General features: G+C 44.1%; 1 protein-coding gene across 2 annotated transcripts in view; it reads left to right on the forward strand.

Moving 5' to 3' along the window:
* The first annotated feature begins 3,176 nt into the window (after positions 1–3,176).
* Positions 3,177–22,452, forward strand: part of nrp1a (neuropilin 1a) — a 57,129-nt gene continuing 37,853 nt past the window's right edge. For both annotated transcript variants that reach the window (XM_034108604.2, XM_034108605.2), the window contains exons 1-3: positions 3,177–3,688; positions 4,905–5,315; positions 6,536–6,710. In XM_034108604.2, the coding sequence (XP_033964495.1) occupies positions 5,249–5,315; positions 6,536–6,710 (242 nt within the window). In that variant the 5' untranslated portion in view covers positions 3,177–3,688; positions 4,905–5,248. The remainder of the gene's footprint in view (positions 3,689–4,904; positions 5,316–6,535; positions 6,711–22,452) is intronic.

Raw genomic sequence — 22,452 nt, forward strand, 5'->3', positions numbered from 1 at the left:
TACTCCACTCTCCTCCATCTCATAGAAGTTTCCAAAGATTTTCATAATCATGCTTTTTGGTCTCAATTTGTCTGGCTCTTGCTTTCGGATTGTTAGCTATAAGCAATGACTTTGAAGCCAAGTCTTGACATATACATCTGGTCTGAACTTGTTCAGTGGGGGCCAACACACTTGATGCAAGGCTGACATGCTTTTTACCTCGAGGGAGCTTCTAGTTGTGGTTAAAATGTTCATCTGACTAAACCCACGTTCACACTCAGCTGTGGAGATGACCAGAGTGTTCACTGCTTGAAGGAGGGGTTTCAATGGTGGTATCATTTCATCAACAGTTTTGAGTCTTACCAGCTAGCTAACACGAGAGAAAAATGTAGCTAAACTCCAAACTAAGTTGTTATTGCTGCTTATGTCCATAGATTCCACCTTTGGTGACTAAAGTAATGAGTAATGACTAAGATTACTGACTCTTGATTTACCTGAAATGTTATTTTTAGTCTTTTTAAATATGAAGTCCCTCAGATCGCGTTGTCCTCCATGGTGCCCTCTAGGGCACTCGCATAGCATAGCGTCAGTGACTTGGTAAAAATGTCATTGCATGTGTGCGTGCTCCCTTGCCCACAGTATTTTACTCAATATGCGCAAAATTAATATTGAAATAGCAGTTGTCATGATTTGAGTTGTGTGTGTTAAGTTTTGGGTTTATTTTGAAATTCTGTTCTCCCTGTCTCTTGTTTTCCTTCCTGTGTCTTTCCTCCTGTGTCTGATTGTCTCATTGTGTTCACCTGTTGCCCTTGTGTTTCTGCCTCCCCTTCCCAGCTGTGTCTTGTCCAGTGATTACCCTTCTGTGTATTTAGTCTTGTCTTCCCCGGTGCTCCATGTCGGTTCGTTGTATTTTCTCACTCTGCATGTTTGTCACTTATCTCATGCTACCTGTTTATGATTCACGCTTTTTTGTTCTTGTTTTTTCATGCCAACAGCTTTATTTAAATAAAGCTCGCTTTCGTTTTGAAACCCGCTGAAATCAAGTGTGGTCAGAGTGTATAGTAGTATGTCTTGCTTAAATGAAGGCGACAGGCCTGTAATTCATATTTTATGTTTTCATCATGCATAACAAAGTTACCCCAACCTTGATAAAGTGTACTAATTGTCATAGTGCAAGAGTAATTTTTTTTATAACCATCATCATATCCTAACCTTTATGAGAACTCTTGGCAGATGACTCCACAGACAGACTTTTCAACCAGACACTGAGATGGAATGCTCACACTGACTTCGTGCCAAATGGATTGAACCTGTACATTTCACTCTGACTCACTCACTTTGGTGAATAAAGGCCAGGCTAATGAAATCAAGTCCACTGCTCACAGGAGCCATAAAACGTCTGCTTTTGTACCAGAGCTAATTATTCATCAGGGCTGTACTAAAGATTAGTGCGGATATATTTGAAGAAGCAAATCCTTTAAATGGCTCTTTTATTGTTCCTGCACAACCCCCCCACCCTCATTTCAGATACGGCACAAGCAAGCGCCATAGTGAAATGACTCCAAGCCATTGTTCCTGTGTTATCCTGAAGACACGAAAGGCTAGTTAGTGCTGCCTTTGATAGAGATGCCCGGCACCATTTTAACATTTGTGTTATCAGCAAGACAGAGAATTACAGAGGCTGGGATGGGAATAAAGCCACTCGATCCTCTGTCTCCCTCACTTTCCAGGAGCAGAAAATAATAATGTGCAGGGATTGTAGGCTTATCTGTCTCTTTTGTATCACCAAAAAAAAAAAACTTTTAAAACGGGGGACATCTCAATACACTGTGAATAAAATATAGCACGTTCTGAATTGACAGCCCTACTTACATCCCTTCAACACAATGGTTTATTTCTTTAAAAAGTAGATTATAATACAAAGTTCATGACAATTATTTCACCACTGAAATAAAGAATAATAATGTTAATGCTGACGAATGGAAAGTCTGACTCAAATGTATGCTGAATATAGTGATTAAGTCTGAAAAACCTTTAATCAGCGCCCCTTGTTTGTAAACCCAGCTGTGCAATCTCAGGGCATTACAGTAAAATGAGATTGAGGAGCAATAGGTGGCTTTCTGTGAGCTGCTCACCACCTCTGATGCCCCCTACAGGGCAGAAGCCTCAACACCACGGAGACCTGCAGCTGTAAACCTCCAGTTATTGCATTCTATTGAGCTGAAACAGCAGAGAAGTGGAGCAGCAGTGTGCCAGGCTTAACCTCCTGAGGCCCGGTGACAGAAGCAGGGTCATGGAACTTCTACGCAGAACACTGTTTAAGTTTCAGTTCCCCTCACTGGAGTTTCACAATGAGAGAAATATGAATTTCCTAGATCTCAGAATACTTTCATGTCACCTCTCCTGTTCATACATGCCAAGTCCAACACATGCTTAATTTAAATAGCTGTCAACCCTGTATGAATCCTTGTTATAACCAAATATAGGGAATTTTAAAAGTGTTTGTTTTTAGTAACTTCACTTTCCTTCATGCACCTTCTTTAATGCCACCCATGACAATATCTGCTCAAACTGACATATGCTGTCATTCAAGAGTGTGTGTGTATTTTTGGTTCAGGCTAAAGAGTGTGACAGACAGATTGTCCATACACCAACAGAGAAAAGCTTCTTTGTTCATGGAAACAACAGTGAGTGTCTCAAGGGCCCATATAGGCTCCTAGCAAACCAGCCTATATAGTACCTCTATGATATTTGTATGATATTTCGATAGGAAGCACAGTAGTCCCTTCAATAATCCTACAATGCATGGATTTACAGGTTTACTTTGATGTTCCTGTTGCATCCTTAGAAAACGTATAGAAGTGATATTGTTTCCTCACCAGACAGATAAAGATAAGACACATTTTCGGAGTGATCAAACAATAAAACTGATCTCATTCAAGATGGCTCACAGGCTTAAAGACGCCATCACGTTAGTCTATTTTCTGTCTTCTAATGTGACTTTCTGATGTAAAGGCTACAGGCTGAGAGAGAGAGAGGCAGCTGGGTAAAATCTGCATCTCGATTGCAGACACCCCTTCCACACACTTCAACACACACGCACGCACGCACGCACGCACGAAGAAGATCACGATCACGCACGCCCGCGTACTCATCTCTCGTAAAGGGGCGTGTGGGTCTGGCTGGGACTCAAACCCTCTGCATTTGCATCAGCGGAGGAGCCGAGAGCGGTGGCGTACGGAGACACGGACCGGAGGAAAAACTTATATTAGATCAACCAGGACTTTTCTGAATTATTCTTTCAATCCCTTTGACATTTCTGGAACTGCTTATTTTCCCCCTCACACTTGCCGGATTTCACACGTGACAGCGCTGAATGAAAGGCAGCGAGACAAGCGAAGAGAGCAGCGGGGAGGAGGCTAGTGTGCACACGGAGAGGAGAGCGAGTCTCCGGGCATCGGCTGTGCGTATTTGCGCGCTGGGGACCTATATGACCGATTCCGACTGCGCTGTGGTTCTCCCCCGCTGTACGAAATAAGGATTTTGGGGTGGAAATAACTTGACTTTCTCCTGTGGGGCTCTTGAGAAGATCTGCTGTAATTTTTTAACAGAATCGCAAGAAGCCTCTCGGATCACTCTGCTCCACGCATGTTGGAAGTGGGGAGAGGAGAGCCGGATGTCTGCGGGTTTGCGAGTCCTCAAGACGCAGGTGAATGCAGCTGTTTTTATTTGTCTTATGCGTAGGGCTTAAGGAAATATCGCTGAGTAAGAATGCACTCAAACGAGCATGGACATTTAATAATTTTCCCAAACTGTTTTGGAAACTTGGCTCATGCGATCCTCTATTGTTTAACAACCCTTTATTTTTTGGTTTTAGAATATTCCAATTACAACATATTTATATCAAAACTATGTTGGTATCGCCATGCAATATATTAACGCAGGATTGTGCACTATGTACCGGTTGAGGTTTGTTGGATAAAGCCTGCTCTGTTCCTTTTTGTGCGGAGTGACCCAGTAAGGGCAGCCTTGAGTAAATGACTCGAGGCTTCTTTAATTTATGCTTTAATTGATTTCCCCTAAATTATAGAGTGCCAGTTTAATGGTGTCACTGTTGTGGGGCAGACAATCAGCGCATCTGGGTAGCTACTGGTGCATAAAAGAAACCCACAAGGTCTGAGAGGAAGAGAAAAATACTTTCTATTATTTAACTCCAGTGCAGAGAAAAATTGGGCCTATATTAAGCACTGCAGTATGCTCCCATTTGAGCTGGAGGACCAGTGTTTTTGAAGAATTGGAAAACACAAAAGGGAACTTCTGTAGATTGCAGTGTATCACACAGAGTCCCGAGTGGAATTAAAGGAGGGCATCCCGAGGAAACACCTAATGTATTTCCTATCATCTAGTTTTATAATCGTTTCAATCAATCTTATTTTAACATATTTTTGACACATGTATCATTTGTATTCAAGCCAAATAATGTTTTTATTGTTTCTGGAGGGAGTCCTGTTCTGTTACATCTCCTATTAATGTCTTGCTCGTTTTTTTTATAAGAGGAAAGAGAGAGGGAGGGAGAGAGAGAGTGAGTGAGTAAAAGCGAGGGAGAGGAAGAAAGAGAGGGAGTCATGTCACTTAACGGACTGCTGGTACTCTGTGACTCAGTGTGCAGCTCCGCTTACATATAAAGACACCGGACTTTTCTCACATAGGTTGGCTATTTGTAATCAAGCCAATCAGCAACCCAGTCCACACTCTGAGCCTATAGAAGCGAAGTGGTCACAATTTTGGGGAAGGGGTGTATCCATGCTTTTATAGTCTTGTTTATATCAGTAACAGCGCGTTTAGACAGATCGGGGGAAATGTCCAGAGCCCACAGCAGCAGAACGCATTCCTAACCTGCTCCCTTCTCTCTTTTCACTCCACAGCCGAGGATTACCTCCATCCAGGGCACACTTTAAAGGAGTAAGGACACAATAAAAAAAGGAGTGTGACGTTTCTTCTTCAATCTTGGCTTCTTTGAAGAGGATATGGCACGGTCGTTGCTGGAGAGAGGAGCGCAGCCGGCGCTGGAAAGAGGAAACAGGAGCTGAATGACAGGATGCCAGCGACCTTAGTCCGCTCTCAATTTCGTTAAAATAGACACTTCTGCTTTATGTTCTCCAGTTCAGAGGAGGAGAGAAGATACTTGCCAAAAAAAACCTGTTGGAGGAGTTTAATTTCGGAGTTTTCTTTGTATGCATAATTTTATTTTTGTGGAAAGGAAACAAGGATGCATTGTGGATTAGTCTTTATCCTGTTCATGGGAATCCTTTTGGTGGTCAAGGCTTTCAAAAACGGTAAGTGCGACATCGGATGCATACATACAGCTTTTATGTACTCTGCAAAGCCTCTAATCCCAATATTTTTCTAAAAGATTAGCCTTCTCTGATCTCCGCTGATCTTTTGGCAAACTCGCAAGCGCTCACCTGCCCATTCAGCCAATACCTTGGAAAATCTAGTTTATTGAATTGCAAAATAGACTTGGACACTATTGCTCAGTACTGACTTTAAGAACATTATTTTAGCCTTGTTTAATTGTCTTACCTACTCTTTTTTACATAAACTTTATTTTGATATTCCTGTCGATAACTGTTATAGGCTACCTTGTTGCTGAGTTTTGATCTTCCCTGATAAATTCAAAATATAACTTAATATATTTTAATTTGTATTAATGCTATTACAGCGTTCGTTTAGGCTTGTAAACTTGATCGTAAACTGTTTTTAGAGCATAACGTTAATCCCTTTCTGTGTGGCTATCGGTTACGGAGGTCTGTGTTCTGGTGGAGTTCAAAAAGTCAGCCCGAGTTACTGAACTTCCCAAGTTTTAATATTCTTACAGCAGCAGTTTCGTTTCTAGCTTTGATCTTATACTCGTTTTATATTCCGATCAAATTGATTTTAAAGAGGCTGTGCTGAGCAGCAGATGGGGAAAGCGTCAATGATTAAAGGATGAAAATGCGCGCGAATGAAGATAAATGTCAGTAGCGGGGCCTTAGAAAACAAAGGATAATCCCTTTTAATGTTGAAACTCACATGATGTTTTAAGGAAGAGATTCTTGTGACTTTTGGTTTTAGCGGAATAAAAACTTTTTTCCCAAAGCTTTTACAACTTTTTTTATGAATCGTGCATACATCCACCCAATGCTGTTCCTTAATACATTATATTTACATGTATATTTCACCTTAATATAACTTCATCAAGAACGGCAGAGCAAGAAATAAAATATATATTATAAGAGCTCATCATATTCAATGTGATTACCCAATATTATTATTATTAATAATGAGTAATAAAAACATACTTTCAACCAATCAAGCTCTGAACATTTACCATGAGTTTGTCTTAACACATGAAACACTTTGAAAAATAGATAGATAGATGGATGGATGGATGGATTTTCTATCTGTAAACTGCTATGAAGTCATTGTAAAAATGGCTAGATATAGCTTAAAAACAGCAGCAATGTGGAATATGTGTTTCTTTCTATAATTGAGCTCACTTTGGTGTCCTCTGCAGATAAATGTGGAGACAACATCAGAATCTCAACGGCCAACTACCTCACCTCGCCCGGATACCCCCTCGCATATCCCCCTTCACAGAGATGTGTGTGGGTGATATCGGCGCCTGGTCCTAACCAGCGGATCCTCATCAACTTCAATCCGCATTTCGATCTGGAGGATCGGGAGTGCAAGTAAGTAAACCGTGATCTTCTCTATGAAAAATAGATGTGCTTTTGGTACCAAAGAAACGAAATATTTCAATCTGATTCTGTCCCCTGCAACAATCCGATCTAGTCAGTTGGTTATAAAGATGGATGAATTGAAACATCTCTGAAAATACTCTTTATGGTTGTATCCCGTGAATATGGGTGGATTAAATAACAGTTTTAGTGTAATTAAACTGTCTCAGAGCTTTTTTAAGTGCCCATTTTGGCCCCCATACTACACTATGGGAGCCACTACACCATTAGACCCCGTGTAAAAGCTGCTCGCGCATACATACACACCTATAGATTCATATTTGTGTTTATCGCATGAACACATGAGGGATCCTTGTACGTATGTGACACTCTTCCCCCCTTACCCCTCATGCATATTGCACATGAAACTGCGCCCTCTAGTGTCCACAGGATTGCTGAAATTGTCAATGTGCTCTAGCTCACAGGGCAGCAGGAATTTCTCGCCCCTGCCATTTGGTTTTGGAATGTCCTCGCTTCTTGCGTCCTTGTGGAATGAAGTCACTTGGGTATTTTATTGATTTGTATTGGAGTACTTTTGCAGAAGCAATGAGGGAGAGTCGTTGGTCCAAAAGCTCACCAGGAGCCATTGAGTGTGGTTTACTTTATGCACTCCAAGAAAAAAATATTCATCTTAATGAGCCAACTCTCCCAACAAAGTGAGAAAATCCCCAAAAGATTAAAAAACAAACAAGTTGTAGCTCTTTTTAATCAGGCACTTACGTCAGAGTTGTAAATAGACGGGGCTAGGGTAAGGGTTAGGGCTAGGTGACTCATGTGTTTTCTTTTCATTAGATTTAAACACCAAACTATGTTTTTAAGGTGCCTTTCTCAGTGACAGTCAGTTACTGATCCTTATTTGACTTGTAAGCCGTGAGCTGTCGCATCCAACAAAAAGGCTAAGCGGCTAACCTGTTGTCAAATAGATAGTTTAAGCCGATGAAACAGGAGACAGACAGTAATGTGATGAGCCAGTGTCAGTGCCCTGAGGTGAGCGTTGCCTGGGCAGACTGCCTCGCTCTGTGTGTGTGTGTGTGTGTGTGTGTGTGTGTGTGTGTGTGTGTGTGTGTGTGTGTGTGTGTGTGTGTGTGTGTGTGTGTGTGTGTGTGTGTGTGTGTGTGTGTGTGTGTGTGTGTGTGTGTGTGTGTGTGTGTGTGTGTGTGTGTGTGTGTGTGTGTGTGTGTGTGTGTGTGTGTGTGTGTGTGTGTGTGTGTGTGTGTGTGGTTTTGGTGCGTGTGTCGGTGCCTCTGCCCTGCTCTGTCTCAGCTGTTTGTTTACGCTGCAGGGCTCGGGAGAGTACAGGTCTTTGCTGGATCCTGTTACTGTATCCTCACTCCACCCAAAACCTGGACCCTACGCTCTTTTGTGCTCCTTCAACGGCCCCCCATATGGCTAGGTTTTCTAATCCCTGATTTCAATCCCACTTTAACCTTTCTTTACTGCTGTCAAAGATTTACGGCTGAAAGGCGCTGTCTGTTTCTCCTTGACACTTCTTTTGGGTTCCGATTTCATCACCAGAGGGACTATTAAACTGTCCGAGATCCTCAGTTATAAAGAGAGAGGGAGGACGGGACAGCAGGAGGGGGGTTAGCAGGAACAATGCTCATGCTAATCAAATTAGTCAGGAATGAATTTCCTGTTTCCAAAACACACGCACGGAAGAATTTAGTCCCTTCAGGCTCAAAGAAGGCTTTTTTTACAATTTGAAAGGAAGGCAGGCTGTGAGTTAAGTGATCCACCCATGTATCATTTACAAGTTAGCTCTGCGCTTTCATTTAGCTGCCACTGAATTTGCTCATTGCCAGCTTGTTGTTAAATATGTTAGCAGATGGAGTTTGTGTCGTTGACGTGTTAGCGTCTGTGAGCCGCTCTCTTCTCCCTGCTATTTCCTTATGCATTACATTTGGAGCAGACACAACCAATGTAATACCAACACTGTGGTCAGAAGGTTATAAACCGCTTGTCTGAGGAAACCCTAACAAAATGCTGGGGCAGACGTCTGCAACTTAAGTAACTCTCCGATTCATGTGGGTCACTCAGAGATTGCACCGGAAAACAGAGTTGCCCTGACCTACTGTTTTTTCCTATTTTTAACTCGGTGAAGTGTTTCATATTTAATGCTTTTAATGGAGTGTTTTTTTATGGAACTGTGGTTCCACTTCAAAATGTATTCCACCTTGTGTGGCTTCAGCAAGGACAAGTCATGAAGTTAAACTTATTTTCCTTTTTGCCTCCTGAATTGCAAATGACCGCACTATGTAAAACGAGACTGGGTTATTGTGCTAATCGACATGTCATAGGTAACTCGATTATGGGAGGGGGGAATAGTTCCTTATGCATCTGTAGACAGTAGTTGGGTGTGATTTGTGTTGGACCCATCAGACTCAGTGTCGCAGCTCCACTCACCAAATCAGCCCTTACATAATGGAAACTGATGAGAGCCAGAATGGCTTCCTTATCTGATGGACCGGCAGAGTGGGCGGTGGGGGTCACAAAGCATGCTTCAGTGCACTGCCTTGCAATCGAATTAGTGGGCAAATGGAACACATATGCACCACATGTTCCCCTACATGGCTCTTATCAGCAAACCAAACAAGAAGCACTCAAAGTGGTGCTCGTAAAAAGAAAAACAGCCTTTTACTGAGTCGGGCCTATGTGGTGTTGTTGCACGTGTGTGCTACCCTTGACAGGTTTGTTTGGGGAAGTGCAGGAGCCTGTATCCTGAGAGCTGGGGGAGGAAAACACTTCATCACAAAGATAAGGGGACTAAGTGAGCCCTGCGATTCTGAATGCAGAACGTGTTTACCTTTCACGCACCGTTGTAGACTTTCACAGAGTGGAGTTTCGGGGGCGGCCTTGCGCTCTCACAGCTAATGAAGTTTGAGGCGAAGGCATAGCCCGCATCAAGGCAAATATTTGAATTCAATTCGCTCTGAAAATAAGTAGAATGAGCAAGCAAGTGAAAAAATAAGTAAATAGATATGCTTTTGCTCTGCTCTCCCCCCGCCTTTTGTTTCTCGGTGATCCGATAAGGGCTGTCAGGCTTGTCTGACTGTGCCATCTGAAGGAAAAATGGAGGTTTCAGTTGATTTGAATCTAAACAAGTGACGGGCAGGATTGACGTCAGGCACACTGGAGGGCAATTTATCTAAGATCTTTCTGTGAAATTTGAGAAATGTTTGAACATACTTAAACAAGCACCTGGTGCATCTTTTATCCTGGGCTGCAGGCTGTTCTCTCCATGCTGACTGGAGGAGAAACAACATTCTGTAGATATGATGCACCCCTGACAACATCATGAATCATTGATAGCGTCGGATTTGCTGACCAAACCAAAAATCTGTTCTTCAGCACACTGAGATTCCTTGCAGTCAGTCAAGGCTGCACCGTTTGTTTTTGGAGGAGCAGAGGAGGGGGGGTAAAAACTAAAGGGAGAGAGGGACTGTCTCCTCTTGCTCAGCACTCCCTAATTTCTTTGCTTTTCTCTCTGTCTGGATGGTATTTTTCTGGACCTCTGGAAATTCCAGTGTGTGCAGTAGATGGAAGGGGGGGATGAGATGTATGGATGGCTGGTACTAGGCACCGGAGATATTTGAGGAATGCCTTCTCTAGCAGCCCCTTCGTGGGGGAGATCGATGGGAAAGTCGCCGAAAGCCTCCCACCTCTCCACGCTTCAAAAGTCTTCGAGCCCCCCTGCCTTCAGGTGGCTGTAACTCAAAGCTTGGAAAAGCACTATTTCCCCTCTTTTAATTGTAGTCCTTTGCCCCTTCCACACCAATGTCCCACTGAGCTGCCCCTGTGGAGCTGCTTGGCCTGCTGGGAAGGCAAACATTCTCTGCTGGGCACCCTCTACAATAGACATCCTGCCCCTCCTGGCATTCCTGACCAAGCCTGATATGACTAACAGCAGCTTGGGAAGGGGGAGCAGGGGTATAACCCTACGCTGGATCTAAAGTTGGCTCTCTTTGTTATGTGGAATCCCACTCATATGGTCATAGAGTCCAACAAAGAGTGCCACCTGTCTCTAGGAAGTGAGAGTGGGGGACAGAAGGGACTTTCCCTAATTCTCCTGTTACCCTGCCACCTGAAAAGCATGGTGCAGGCTTCAAAGCTGGCTAAGGAAAGAGCAGTAACTCCTAACTTAATCTGAAACCTCCTCCTCTCTCACGCTCCTCTGCAAGGCGACCGTGGGCAAATAAGGAGAAGCGGTTCTGTGTGACCGTTTATCAGCCGTTGTCATGGAGGAAAATAAATAAGGCAGGAACGCAACATGAGCCTTTTCTTAACAGGCCTGTAGCGGTGGAGGCTTTTAAAGAAGGGAAGTGCTGTGACCTCTGGGGCTGAGCGTGCACGGCTTTGGAGTGACATGGATTGTTGGAGATAGTTATGGCCTGTTAGCGAACATTTATTTTGGTTGTCAATGTGCGCTTCTTTTCATAGTACATGTCAGGGAAGAATCCATGCCGGTGGAGTTCAAAGCAGTGTTGCAAAATAGGCACAGCAAAATAAGCATTGCGTAGGGAGACGCAGCTTCACTTAACTACCATGTTTGACAAAAGCAGCCGAAGATTATGCACCTGGTACATTCTGAAGCGAAAGACTCCAACAGTTCATAACAATGGAAATCAAATTACACCTGAAATTACATTGAAACAGTTTACTTTGAAAGCTTGACAGCAGCGCATCAAATCGCAATCCACTTTGAATATATCTTGTTTGCACTTCTCGGCAATTATACCAAACCTTATTTTGTCAGCATGGTAAAACTTCAAGAGACAAGCACTTTGCATTTTTTATTTCTGTTTACAATACATTTGACATTTTTCTACCTGCGAAACGTTATGGCTTTGGAGGCAGGTGAGCCATTTAAAGCTGTGTATACATGTTAAGTGCATACCTTGTTAATTAACCAGAGGGCAGAAGAGACGGGACAGCAGACAGAGATGTTGCACCGGAAAGCCGTTGACCTTCACTCACATTACTCTCCTTCCTTCTCATCGCTTTTATACATAAAGGGTGACTCCCTGGCTAATGAGCAGGAGTAAAGTAGGTCTGTGCACATGTGAGCTTGCATGGTGCAATACATGTGTGCGTGAGTGACCGAGGGGTTGAGGGTCTTTTTTTCTCATCCGCCGGTAAAGTGTTTCACCTTGGCCGCTGCTTGGAAGGGCAGCCTGATTGAAAAGCTTTCTGGCCGTGGCATCTGCCATCCTCCCCACTGTTCTGTCACCACTTTGATTCATGCACAACCTGACCACAACCGGGAGGAGAGCCACTCTAGCTCGCAGCGGGAGGGAGGTCCACTTCAGAGCTGAGGAGTAAGAAAAGGAGGAACAAGGGAGGGAGGGAAGCACAGAGAGAAAGAGAGAAGAGACAAGGCCGGTGCTCTGCTCATAAATAACCCGCTGGATTTCAAGCCTCGGTCACATATCTGCGGCAGCACAAAAGCATCATGTTTTGTTTCTCATCTCGATGTTGGAGTTGGCGTCTCACGTTTGCCAGGGACTGGGTGTCACTAAGCTGTTTCTGGCACAATGATGGTGAATTCTTTTTTTCCAGGCCCAAAGCAACACAAGCTTCCCTATATGGAAGTTTCTTGTGGAAGAGAGCCGCGGCCCACACAGCTTAGAGAATCGTATGGTATTTTTCTTTCTTTGATCCAAAACAGATTGTGAGAAAAGGAGCCGTATGGCGGGTCTCATGATTAGAGGACAAGATTTTGTAATCTCAGCTCTCTATCTGGATACACATCTATTGATTGTAAGACAATTCTTACTGATTTTCCTTCCAGCGCCAATGAAAAAGCATTAAACACCGAGGCTATGATTTAATTATGCGTTTCTGTTTCCAAAGGACAGTTGGCAATAAGTACTGTCTCCCCCTTCCTCCGCCTCATATAATATAATTAGCAGCAGGTTTTCGCCTTTTTTCCTTCCATCAATTGCTGATTTCTCAGTTTATGAGGCTGCATGGAAAACAACAAGAAAGGATAAGGATTGTGAATGAATGAGGAATATTTTTGAGTGCATGATACGTGGGAGGCCGTGGAGTAGTCAGGGGTGGATAACGTTAAAACAGTACCTCCCAATGTCTTACTTATCCACCCATCCCAGGGGAGAAAGGAAAGAGAAGAGGTTGTTTAGTTGAATTGATGAGGGAGTTCTGCACACTTTAATGCAGCGTGTCCAGGCTTGTGAGACATGTTTCCTTCAGTGGTCTAACCTTGAATGGGGCTCATGAGTATGATTGATGTGGCCGCGGTCTTACGTGGTCTGTTTGTTGCTCTAACGCCACAGTGCTTCAGATTCACAAGGGGAGGCAGGTGGGAGGGGGGCCACGGCGACCACAAGGTTCTTTATTCAAACAATCATGGAAATCCCCAGAGGGGCACTTGGTGAAGCAAAGTTTGTTTGCAGTGGGTAAGAGGGTAGGTAGGTAGGAAGTAGAGCCAATGAACCTCCTGTCTTAGCCCCAGATCCCCGGGGGCATTTTCGGTCACTGTGTTTGCGCACAGCGGACCGTTGGCTCGATGGTGTTCCTCCACCACTCAACAGGGCGTGATTCGACCGGGCGGCAAGCAGACAGTGATGGATGGGGCGGTACCCCACTGCTCTCTGATTGAGTTAGAGCCACTCACAATCCAGTGCTTTGTTTGCCGTTCGCTTGATCTCTCCTCGCTAAATTGCCAACATTAGTTGTGGTCTTTCTTTTTCATAGCAGCCGCACTTTATCTATTTTTTTCTCACGGCTTTATTTCTTTTGTTGCATGGCAGTAATTGTAAACAAGGATTGTAAATTCAGCCCCAAAGCAACCTTCCGTGGTATTATCACAGCAGGGTAGTGCTGAAAGAGTTATTAGTGGCTTGTACCTCTGGTGCCTGTCAAGCCGTTGCAGGTTGACCTCTGCCTACACACAGATAAGTGACAAGTAGGCCTCTCTTCAATGCATTCTTAGATATCTCCCTGAGGATTTCACCGAAAAACAGAGGGGAATGAACCTTCTGGACTGACTTGCTTCCAAGTTGGCAACATTGTTTGATTATAGGGCCAGTAAATGGAAGAGTCGCCTTGCCCTCCAAATTCTGGCAGTGGCTGGCCGGCCATCAGCACTTAGATCGGCTCTGTATTGGCAAGCATCCAGCTACACTGCTCGGCACCACGGAAGAGCTACACCTCTTGGCATGTGGCCCTCATAGCACGACCTATTTGGCTTTGGAAGTGCTGCCTCAGTGGAAAATCAAAAGTTATTTGCACGCAGTGAAAACAATACAGCCATCAGAATGAAATGAAGGAGGTCTGTTTAAATGGTCGATATTGGATCCAAGGGCTGTTCCACATTCGAAGGAAACCACCCAAATCTGTCAACAACTGATCAACTGACCATGCTAGCAAAAATGTGCCCATTGTAAAAACACTTATTTTTATCACCATCTTTTTTCCTCTTTCCTGTCAAGAATCAGAAATAGCTTGTCTTGTCTCAGGGTTATGTTTGGTTGAAGGTCAAGTAGCTGATTGTCCGCATTGTATATACTTAAGCGGACAATCCCAAATACTCCATGACGCTCTCTCAGGGCCTGATCACAGCCAAGTGACTGTGTGTCCAGCCAGATGACCGGGTCACGCGGGCATCCAGCCCAGACTGCTCTCTGACCCCCCCACCCCCAATCCCCCGCTGCCTCCACAGGCTACAGGGAGGACAGAGGAAAGAAAGAGGACGCTAGAGGGGACGGGTGAGGCGTTTAATTGAATAATTCCCAGTGCAGTTATTACCACCATTGCCCTCGAGCTTCGAAGCTGCGCCTAAGCCATTCAAAATAATCGTAGATAGAAAGAAAGCTTGCTTTATAACTCTGAACCATTTTTGGAATAATATTGGCACCTGTTTGCCAACTACCCCTATCAGATTTTCGCACTACTTCTCTCTTTTGTTTCAGTTCCGTTACTCTACACATGCTTTAAAATGTGTACTTTATCTCCACCTCGCCAGTCGGTTTCCTTTAAACCCACCCACACCCCACTCTTTCTCCCTTCCTGCCCATTGTGGAGAAGAGAATTTTGAGCAGCACCCAACGGCTTTACCTTTCATTGACCCCAGTCTCAACTCCCCTCCTCCTCTCCCTCCCTCCCTCCCTTCCTCCCTCCCTCCCTCCCTCCCTCCACTACTCTCCTCCTCAGCTCCTATAGCCGTCTTTGAATATGGCTCCTTGCACACACAGCTCATTACCCTACGGGGAGCACCGCTCACTTCTCACAAGCATCAGATACAGATATATGTTCGCATTTTTATATGTCCCTCCATTTTGGGGAGTGCATATTGTTGTTTTTTGACATCAGCCTTTCAAATGCGAAATTATGTAGCGCTCACTTTCGAAAAAAGTCCAGTTGATAGTTATAGATTATTCTAGACAGCTACAGACACATATTATAACAAACCCTTACTCCTGGCCCATTTTGGACACCTGCTAAAGGGGCCTGTAATGCATTGAGATGAGGTTTATGGGCTTCTGAATCTCCATTCTATGATAGGTTAAGATGAAATGGACCAATACTTCCTCCCTCCATGCAGGTTGTGTGTGTGTCTATGCGCGGGAGTAGACGACAAGAATAGGGCGATGACCGTGAGTGTAAAAAAGGACAGTGTACTTGTCGACCCTGCTGTGCCACTTCGAGCCCTTTCTCCCAGTGCCCTGTTATTTTTACCCTTGACTTCTCATTGTTGTAACGGCGGCGTATTATCTGAGCCAGGCCACAGACCCCTGTGGAGGACTCTCTCTTCCCTCACCTCTGCCTGCCCCCTCTCTTGTGTAATCAGAGATCCTCTCAAATGTCAAGGTGGGACAAATGGGATCCATTCCCTCCTGTAATGGCCCCAGAAATGGTTTGGAGTGCTTCTTGTTTCCTCCCTTTCAACACACAGGACTGTTCATCCTTTGTATCTTATCTTATCTTATCTTTCCTAGAATTGTTCAGACTTTTATGCTAATGTCCTGCTTTTTTTTCCTGGTCCTTTGTAAATCATACCACAGAGTTTCTGGCTTTGTGGTGTTCACCTGTTAAACCTTTGCAGAATATGGGTGTATAAATGACTGAATCATTGAAAATGATCCTATAATAAGGTTTTTCTATTGCCTAACTTCTATGAAGTGTTTCTTAGAAATCCACCGAAGGGGGTTCATTTGCAAAAACATATATTCACATGTGAATATTCATATCTGCACACTTAGATGCATACAGATCGCTGCTGTATGCTGAGCAATTTCATTTCCGAAGCTCGCTTAGCAGGGAAAAGTGCTAAATGTGTATTTCCATTCTGCCATGGGCAGTTTTCTAATTAATTGCACTGACTCATTCTTGCTGTATTCATGATAACAAGATGTGTGATGGGGAAGAATGTGGTTGGATTAATATTCTCAACCCTGCCCACAACTGTAGCTTTCATACAGCTTTCATTTAGTCTTGAATTGCATGCATCAGATTGATGCTTCTCATTTTTATTATTTAAACGGTAGCTACATGTGTGCAGTAGATGTTGAATTCTTACACTTTTTTTGTTGATACATCTTTAAAGTTTATCATGTTTTACCATTGATAGTTAGCACCTATTTAATATTATAATATTTTGAAATGAATACATATTTAATGACTTTTTATTTGGACTATGAAACATAAAAACAGTTGAACATGAATGGGTGTATAACAAAAACAAATATATAAAAAGAACCTTTGCTGTGCAACAACTATTTATTGATTTAATAATACATTTTAGGGTTAATTAGCAGCTCATTGTGTTTTATGTATTGCTATTAAGCAGTTTAAGGCCAAGTAAGACAAATTACTTTGTAACAGAAACTGTATCTTTTGTTTGAACTACTTCACATTTCTATAATCTCGTTATTGTGACCTATTTGTCATGCTTGGCCCTTTTAATGAGGCAAGATGGTCAAAGTGTGCATAACAGGATGACTGAAGATATGCACAGCTCTGCTTTAGCCCTGTCGGCATGCCACAGTCGCCCCTGGGAATAGAAAGCAAGTCAGCTGAACATACTACAGCTCCGCCAGGGTTCAAAGTGCAACAGGCCTTACATGTGAGGTGAGCACGGGGGATTTAGAAGGCCTGCTAACAATGAGCGCTTTTGTAGTCTGTTTTATTCCCCTGATTGTTTTTAGCTGCTCACCCCTCACTCCCCGTCTTCGTCCAGTTCAGATCACTGTGAGCCTGCTCTGTGCTGAACAGAAGGATCCCCCCTTGGGGCAGAATACTCCCGATGTCAGTCTGCGTTCATACCTCCGAATAAAGGATTATTGTGCATGTTGCAAAGGGAGGGGGGGATGCAATAATTGGGTCTAAATAGCCAAATTCATTAATTTGGTTGTTGGCGACAGCAGATCTCTCGACAGTGTAATTAGGAAAGCTAATGGATTGAGGCATGCTAAATCCATCAATGCTAATGATAATTGCCGTTCAGGAAAACGAATATGCGTTACAAACATGTGGCCGAGGCCGCCTCAGAATCAGAAACAAGCATCTAAAAATATGAGCGCGCTGAGTCTAACCGTATGGGGTTGACACCCAAAGAGGCCAGTCGGAAGGGTGCAGCTGGGCCGTGTGGGCGGGGAATATCCATCTTTTTTATCTTCAATCCATCCATGTGGCAGCGTGGCGGCGAGCGAAGCAATCATGCCCTTCTCCGCTCGTCCACGAGGAACCACTTCTAAACCACTTCTAAACCCATCAACTCTGATTGGTAGGTGGCTTGTCCCGCTGGGTGGGTTGCCCAAATTTGAGGCCTTCAACTTCGGCAGATTCAAAATTGGAGACACATCAGCAGAGAGTGTGATCACTTAAAAGAAAATCTATTTCCAGCTTCACGGTCACGTTCTGTTTTAACAATTTGACCATCAATACACTTCTCAATGTTAGCAAGTCAATTAGGGTTAATGTTTTCAGCTGAGAACATTCAAATATACACCTGGTTTACAGCTCGGATTTTGTCGCACTTCCTTGTCTGTCAAGGAGCTGACGCGGGGCTCATTACAGGAAAGAGGGGACATGTTATTCTAGTGTGGGTTAATGAATGTCACATGCACGAGGGAGGCAGTCTGGTAGGGAAAGTAAAGACAGAAAGACCATTTGATTTCAACGAAGTATGTCCCATCCAGGCTAGGAGAAAGTAAGTCAGGGATCAGCTTGTCTCGTGCCCCTTGTACAAACATTAATGATGTTTCTTCAAAGGCCCAAGTGATAGTTTGTTAGCCGAGACTCGTTAACACGTGAGGTCTCCGGAGTTTTCTGACAGCTGACAACAAAGTCTCTTTTCCTGCTAACTCCCCTGGGCCTCACTGAGCTGTCCCAAGTCTGTTGTTCGGGCCTCCCCACTTGTGTTACCCAGGGATGTTTTGACATGTTGTAGGTGACATGTTTTCGTGCGATAGCAAGTTATACTGTGACAGCCGCAGAAAGAGAAATGCCAGAGTAAAGTGCAGGGCATTTGTTCTATACTCGGCTGAACCAAAGGGAGTAATGGCAAAGAACAAGCTCTTGTTCTGGGGGTTTCCACAGCATGCTTGAGCTTATAAATGGTCTGATTAAGAAATCTAACCAATTGTACGAGGCTTATCCAGTCTGTCATAGCGTTATTCCATTGCCTCGGATTGTATTGCCTTTATAGAACCATATCAAGCAGACATTTATAGAGGGAGGACAGATTGTTTCCATGGGAAAGCTTCAGGCAATATAACCGTTATATTGTAAGGCCGCTGGTTTGTCGCCTTCTCTTTGGCTTTGCAAGGAGGGCTAATGTTCTCGTTTGACACTAGCGGATTGCTTTCTCTCTGTGCCTGAAGAAAGAAGGCAGGCTAATACATTTGAGTCTGTGAAGCGAAGGTCGTTGAGAATTACATTCACTCCCCCCTTACCCACCCAACCCTCTCTTTTTTCTCTTTAATTTCCCAACTGGATTGGCAAACCATTTTCACTATTAGCACTGTGGTAGGCAGCTCACAGTGTCTGTCTGTCTGTGTGTGTGTGTGTGTGTGTGTGTGTGTGTGTGTGTGTGTGTGTGTGTGTGTGTGTGTGTGTGTGTGTGTGTGTGTGTGTGTGTGTGTGTGTGTGTGTGTGTGTGTGTGTGTGTGTGTGTGTGTGTGTGTGTGTGTGTGTGTGTGTGTGTGTGTGTGTGTGTGTGTGTGTGTGTGTGTGTGTGTGTGTGTGTGTGTGTGTGTGTGTGTGTGTGTGTGTGTGTTGTGTGTGTTGTGGCGTGCTTGCAGACCCAGAACCAAAGCAGCCTAGACAGATAAATAGGTGCATGGCTCAACTGAATTGTACTGCCATGAGGAATAAAAAGAACAACAACAGGAGTGATACAAGATAAAAAAATCACCCCACAGGGCCCTGAGAAAAGAAATCCAAGTTTAAATTGGAAGGTCAGGAGGACCCCACTTGTGTGGAACCATATGGGGCTTAAAAGTAGGCCATGTTCTTCTTTTATGGTCATAAATAGATGTTGTTAACCGCCCCCCATCTTCCCTAAGGATGCCAACCCTGGGAGCGATCCCCACAGGTGTTCAGAGCACTGGATTAGAGCTACTTTTACACAGCGGGCAACAGGAGAGCCTTTTCAGAGCTCAAACTGCCCCATCAAGCGTTTGCTTTAATGTCTTCCAGATGATAAGGGCCTGGACGGATCTGTGTTAGCAGAGCTAAGTGTGCGGGCCCACTGGCGCAGGACCACTCCAGCTCTGGCTCATACACCAGTTATTTAGGCACACATAGATTTTGGAGAAGGAGGTCCCTGTCTCACTTTCCCCGCACACAGAGCACATGGCGTATTCTCTCTTCTATGTGCATCCTCTCTCCCACTGTGCTGCCTTTATGAGGGCAATCCGAGCTGATGAAGCGCCAGGGGAAAAATGCAATAAACAGCTTTTCTGGAGGTGTGAGGAGTCCAACTATAAAAGAAGATAAGAGTATCCGCCTTGTTTGGATATAGACTAAGGAGATTGTGAAACAGGCGATATGAAAACATTGGTTGCCTGCCCATCTGTCCATGTGCACACAATTCAAATCGTACTATCCTCTACATTATGCATCATGTTCTGTATGTTTGTACATATGTCATGCATATGTTTATACAAGCAACATAACTGCAGACGCACTTGCTCAGCTCCTTCTGTTGTTCTCTTCTCTCCTTCTTCGCCTCAATGATGCATCTCAGCATCAATTTTTTAGGCGCCTGGCAGTGCAGAGCTTTTGGCAGTTGCTGGGTGCAGCGAGGTGGGGGGGGGGGGTAGCTGCAGAAACAGAGGCTCTGAGGTGAATTATAAGTCTGCCGATAGAACAGAACAGGGCTACAGAAAGATTGATGCTCTCTGCTGCGAGCTGGGAGCCAAAAAGATGGTGAGGAGACGAATCAGGAGGCTGAGAAATTGAAGAAATTACTGCAAAAGGATTAGTCTTGTATCTTTCAATTCATACACTATCTGTCCTGCTGACTAAACTACACAGATGACATTGTAACAGCAAAAAGAAACCCAATGCCCTATTCAGCGGAGCCCTTAAAACTAAAGAATGAGTAACTCCCTGTCCATTTAGCCGCAAAGCGCAGGGGGGAATAACATTGTAAACACCATGTGCAACTAGTATTTTTTTTTACTGTGCTGCAGCTGATAAAGTGCCTGAAACAAAGTGGTAATTGTGTAAGCCGAGCCGGGCTGTTGCTACAGCTTGAGAAAAGAAGACCACTAATATCCCAATATGGTGAAATAAACAGAAGCCAAACAACCAAAAGATGTCAAGACGTATGAAGAGCCAGCCAAAGTGCACGAAACCAGATCTTTTCGGGACACTTTTTGGTGAGATTTTTCATTCTAGAATGACTGTAGGATGAATTGTAAAATGTTTTGAGAGCAAATGGCAGTCATTGCTTTTATAGACAGACAGCAGCCTTCTTGCCACATATCCAACTGAATCACTGAAATCACTGAAAATCTTATAAAGCGAAGATGAAGATGAGGAGGCACTTGATGCATGTTGACAGCTCCATATCACCTCAGATCACTCCGTCCGAGCAGAAAGAAGAGTGAAGTCATCCATCCTGTGCACCACCTCGGGGGACACCATTTCAAGAAGTGCCACTTTTGTCCAGCTCTACATTTAGTTACACTCTGTCCTTTTTTCTCAATAGCTGACTCCTTACTTTCAAGTATAGAAACCCAGCCGAAACCCCTTCCCTGAATCACCTCTGGTAACCTGATGTTTGCTTTACAAATATATTTTTTGAAAGTAGAGCCATTCAAAGAAACCATTCTTGTTGAAAAAGGTGGCAAAGGTTGCGTGTGGATATAAGTAAGGCCCCACCTGAGGGATTTGGCCCACCCAGAGCTATCATTCAAAGTGTAAATGGCCTTTTTGTGCAAAATCCTGTGCATTAAGTGAATTCAGAATCACTAAGGAGACGTGATGTTTTGACAGTAATTTTGGATTCAAGCTAAACTATGGAAATAGGCCTCTTTTGCCCAGGAGACACATATTTTCTGCTGAAAGGAGGAGGAGAAATGCCCGCACACCTGCAGCGTATTACACTTACACACATTATAATTAATTTCTGTATTCACTGTGTGAATAGCATTTATTTCACTTGGTTGCTGATGAAGACTGAGAACCACCACAGCAAGGAGCAGCAGGGTTTGGGCGGGAGTAATTGCTCGATAAGTGGCCTGCAGAGCGGACAAAACTTGGCAGGAACGTGCGTTATGGCCAATTAGAAACTGTGGAAACCTGAACCTAAATCTGCTTTAGGAGTCTTGCTCGCCCTGTCACTCACAGTCAAAACACAGCATGGAAGATCAACGGAACCATCATGCAAACGTACACACCAGATATACAGTGCAAAGTGTGAAAAGAACTTAAAGTGCCCTCCACATACAAACTGAAAACTAGAGGCTGTTAAGGCCGCCCTCATAGGCCAGTCACTCTAATGTCTTCTCTACCCGCTTAGGTTACACATGCCAGATTCCGTGTGTGTGTGTGTGTGTGTGTGTGTGTGTGTGTGTGTGTGTGTGTGTGTGTGTGTGTGTGTGTGTGTGTGTGTGTGTGTGTGTGTGTGTGTGTGTGTGTGTGTGTGTGTGTGTGTGTGTGTGTGTGTGTGTGTGTGTGTGTGTGTGTGTGTGTGTGTGTGTGTGTGTGTGTGTGTGTGTGTGTGTGTGTGTCTTATAGCTCCTGTTCCCTGTCCTATTTCAAACCTGTGTTCCTCATCTGCTCCTATACTCCGACTCTATTAAGCGGCTGCTCCCTTCAATAGCCCTGGGTCTGAAATTCCATTTGACTGTGATGTTTGTGTAGGTGTGTGTTGAACAGCGTCAACACCTTCTCTTGCTAGGCACCATCCTAAGCCAAAGGCCTCGATATAATCACTTTCAATTCGCATTTTCTCTCATTCAAGAGGCACACACACACACACACACACACACACACACACACACTGAGTGTTATCTCACAGTTTAACAGGAGAAAGACAACTGTTCAGCGTAGTCATAGCAATTACGTAAACCTGACCTCAGTGCTGCTGGGAGGAGCACACCACCTCTGCAGTGTGTGTGTGTGTGTGTGTGTGTGTGTGTGTGTGTGTGTGTGTGTGTGTGTGTGTGTGTGTGTGTGTGTGTGTGTGTGTGTGTGTGTGTGTGTGTGTGTGTGTGTGTGT

This window comes from Pseudochaenichthys georgianus, chromosome 20 (genome assembly GCF_902827115.2).
Source record: "Pseudochaenichthys georgianus chromosome 20, fPseGeo1.2, whole genome shotgun sequence".
Lineage (NCBI taxonomy): Eukaryota > Metazoa > Chordata > Actinopteri > Perciformes > Channichthyidae > Pseudochaenichthys > Pseudochaenichthys georgianus.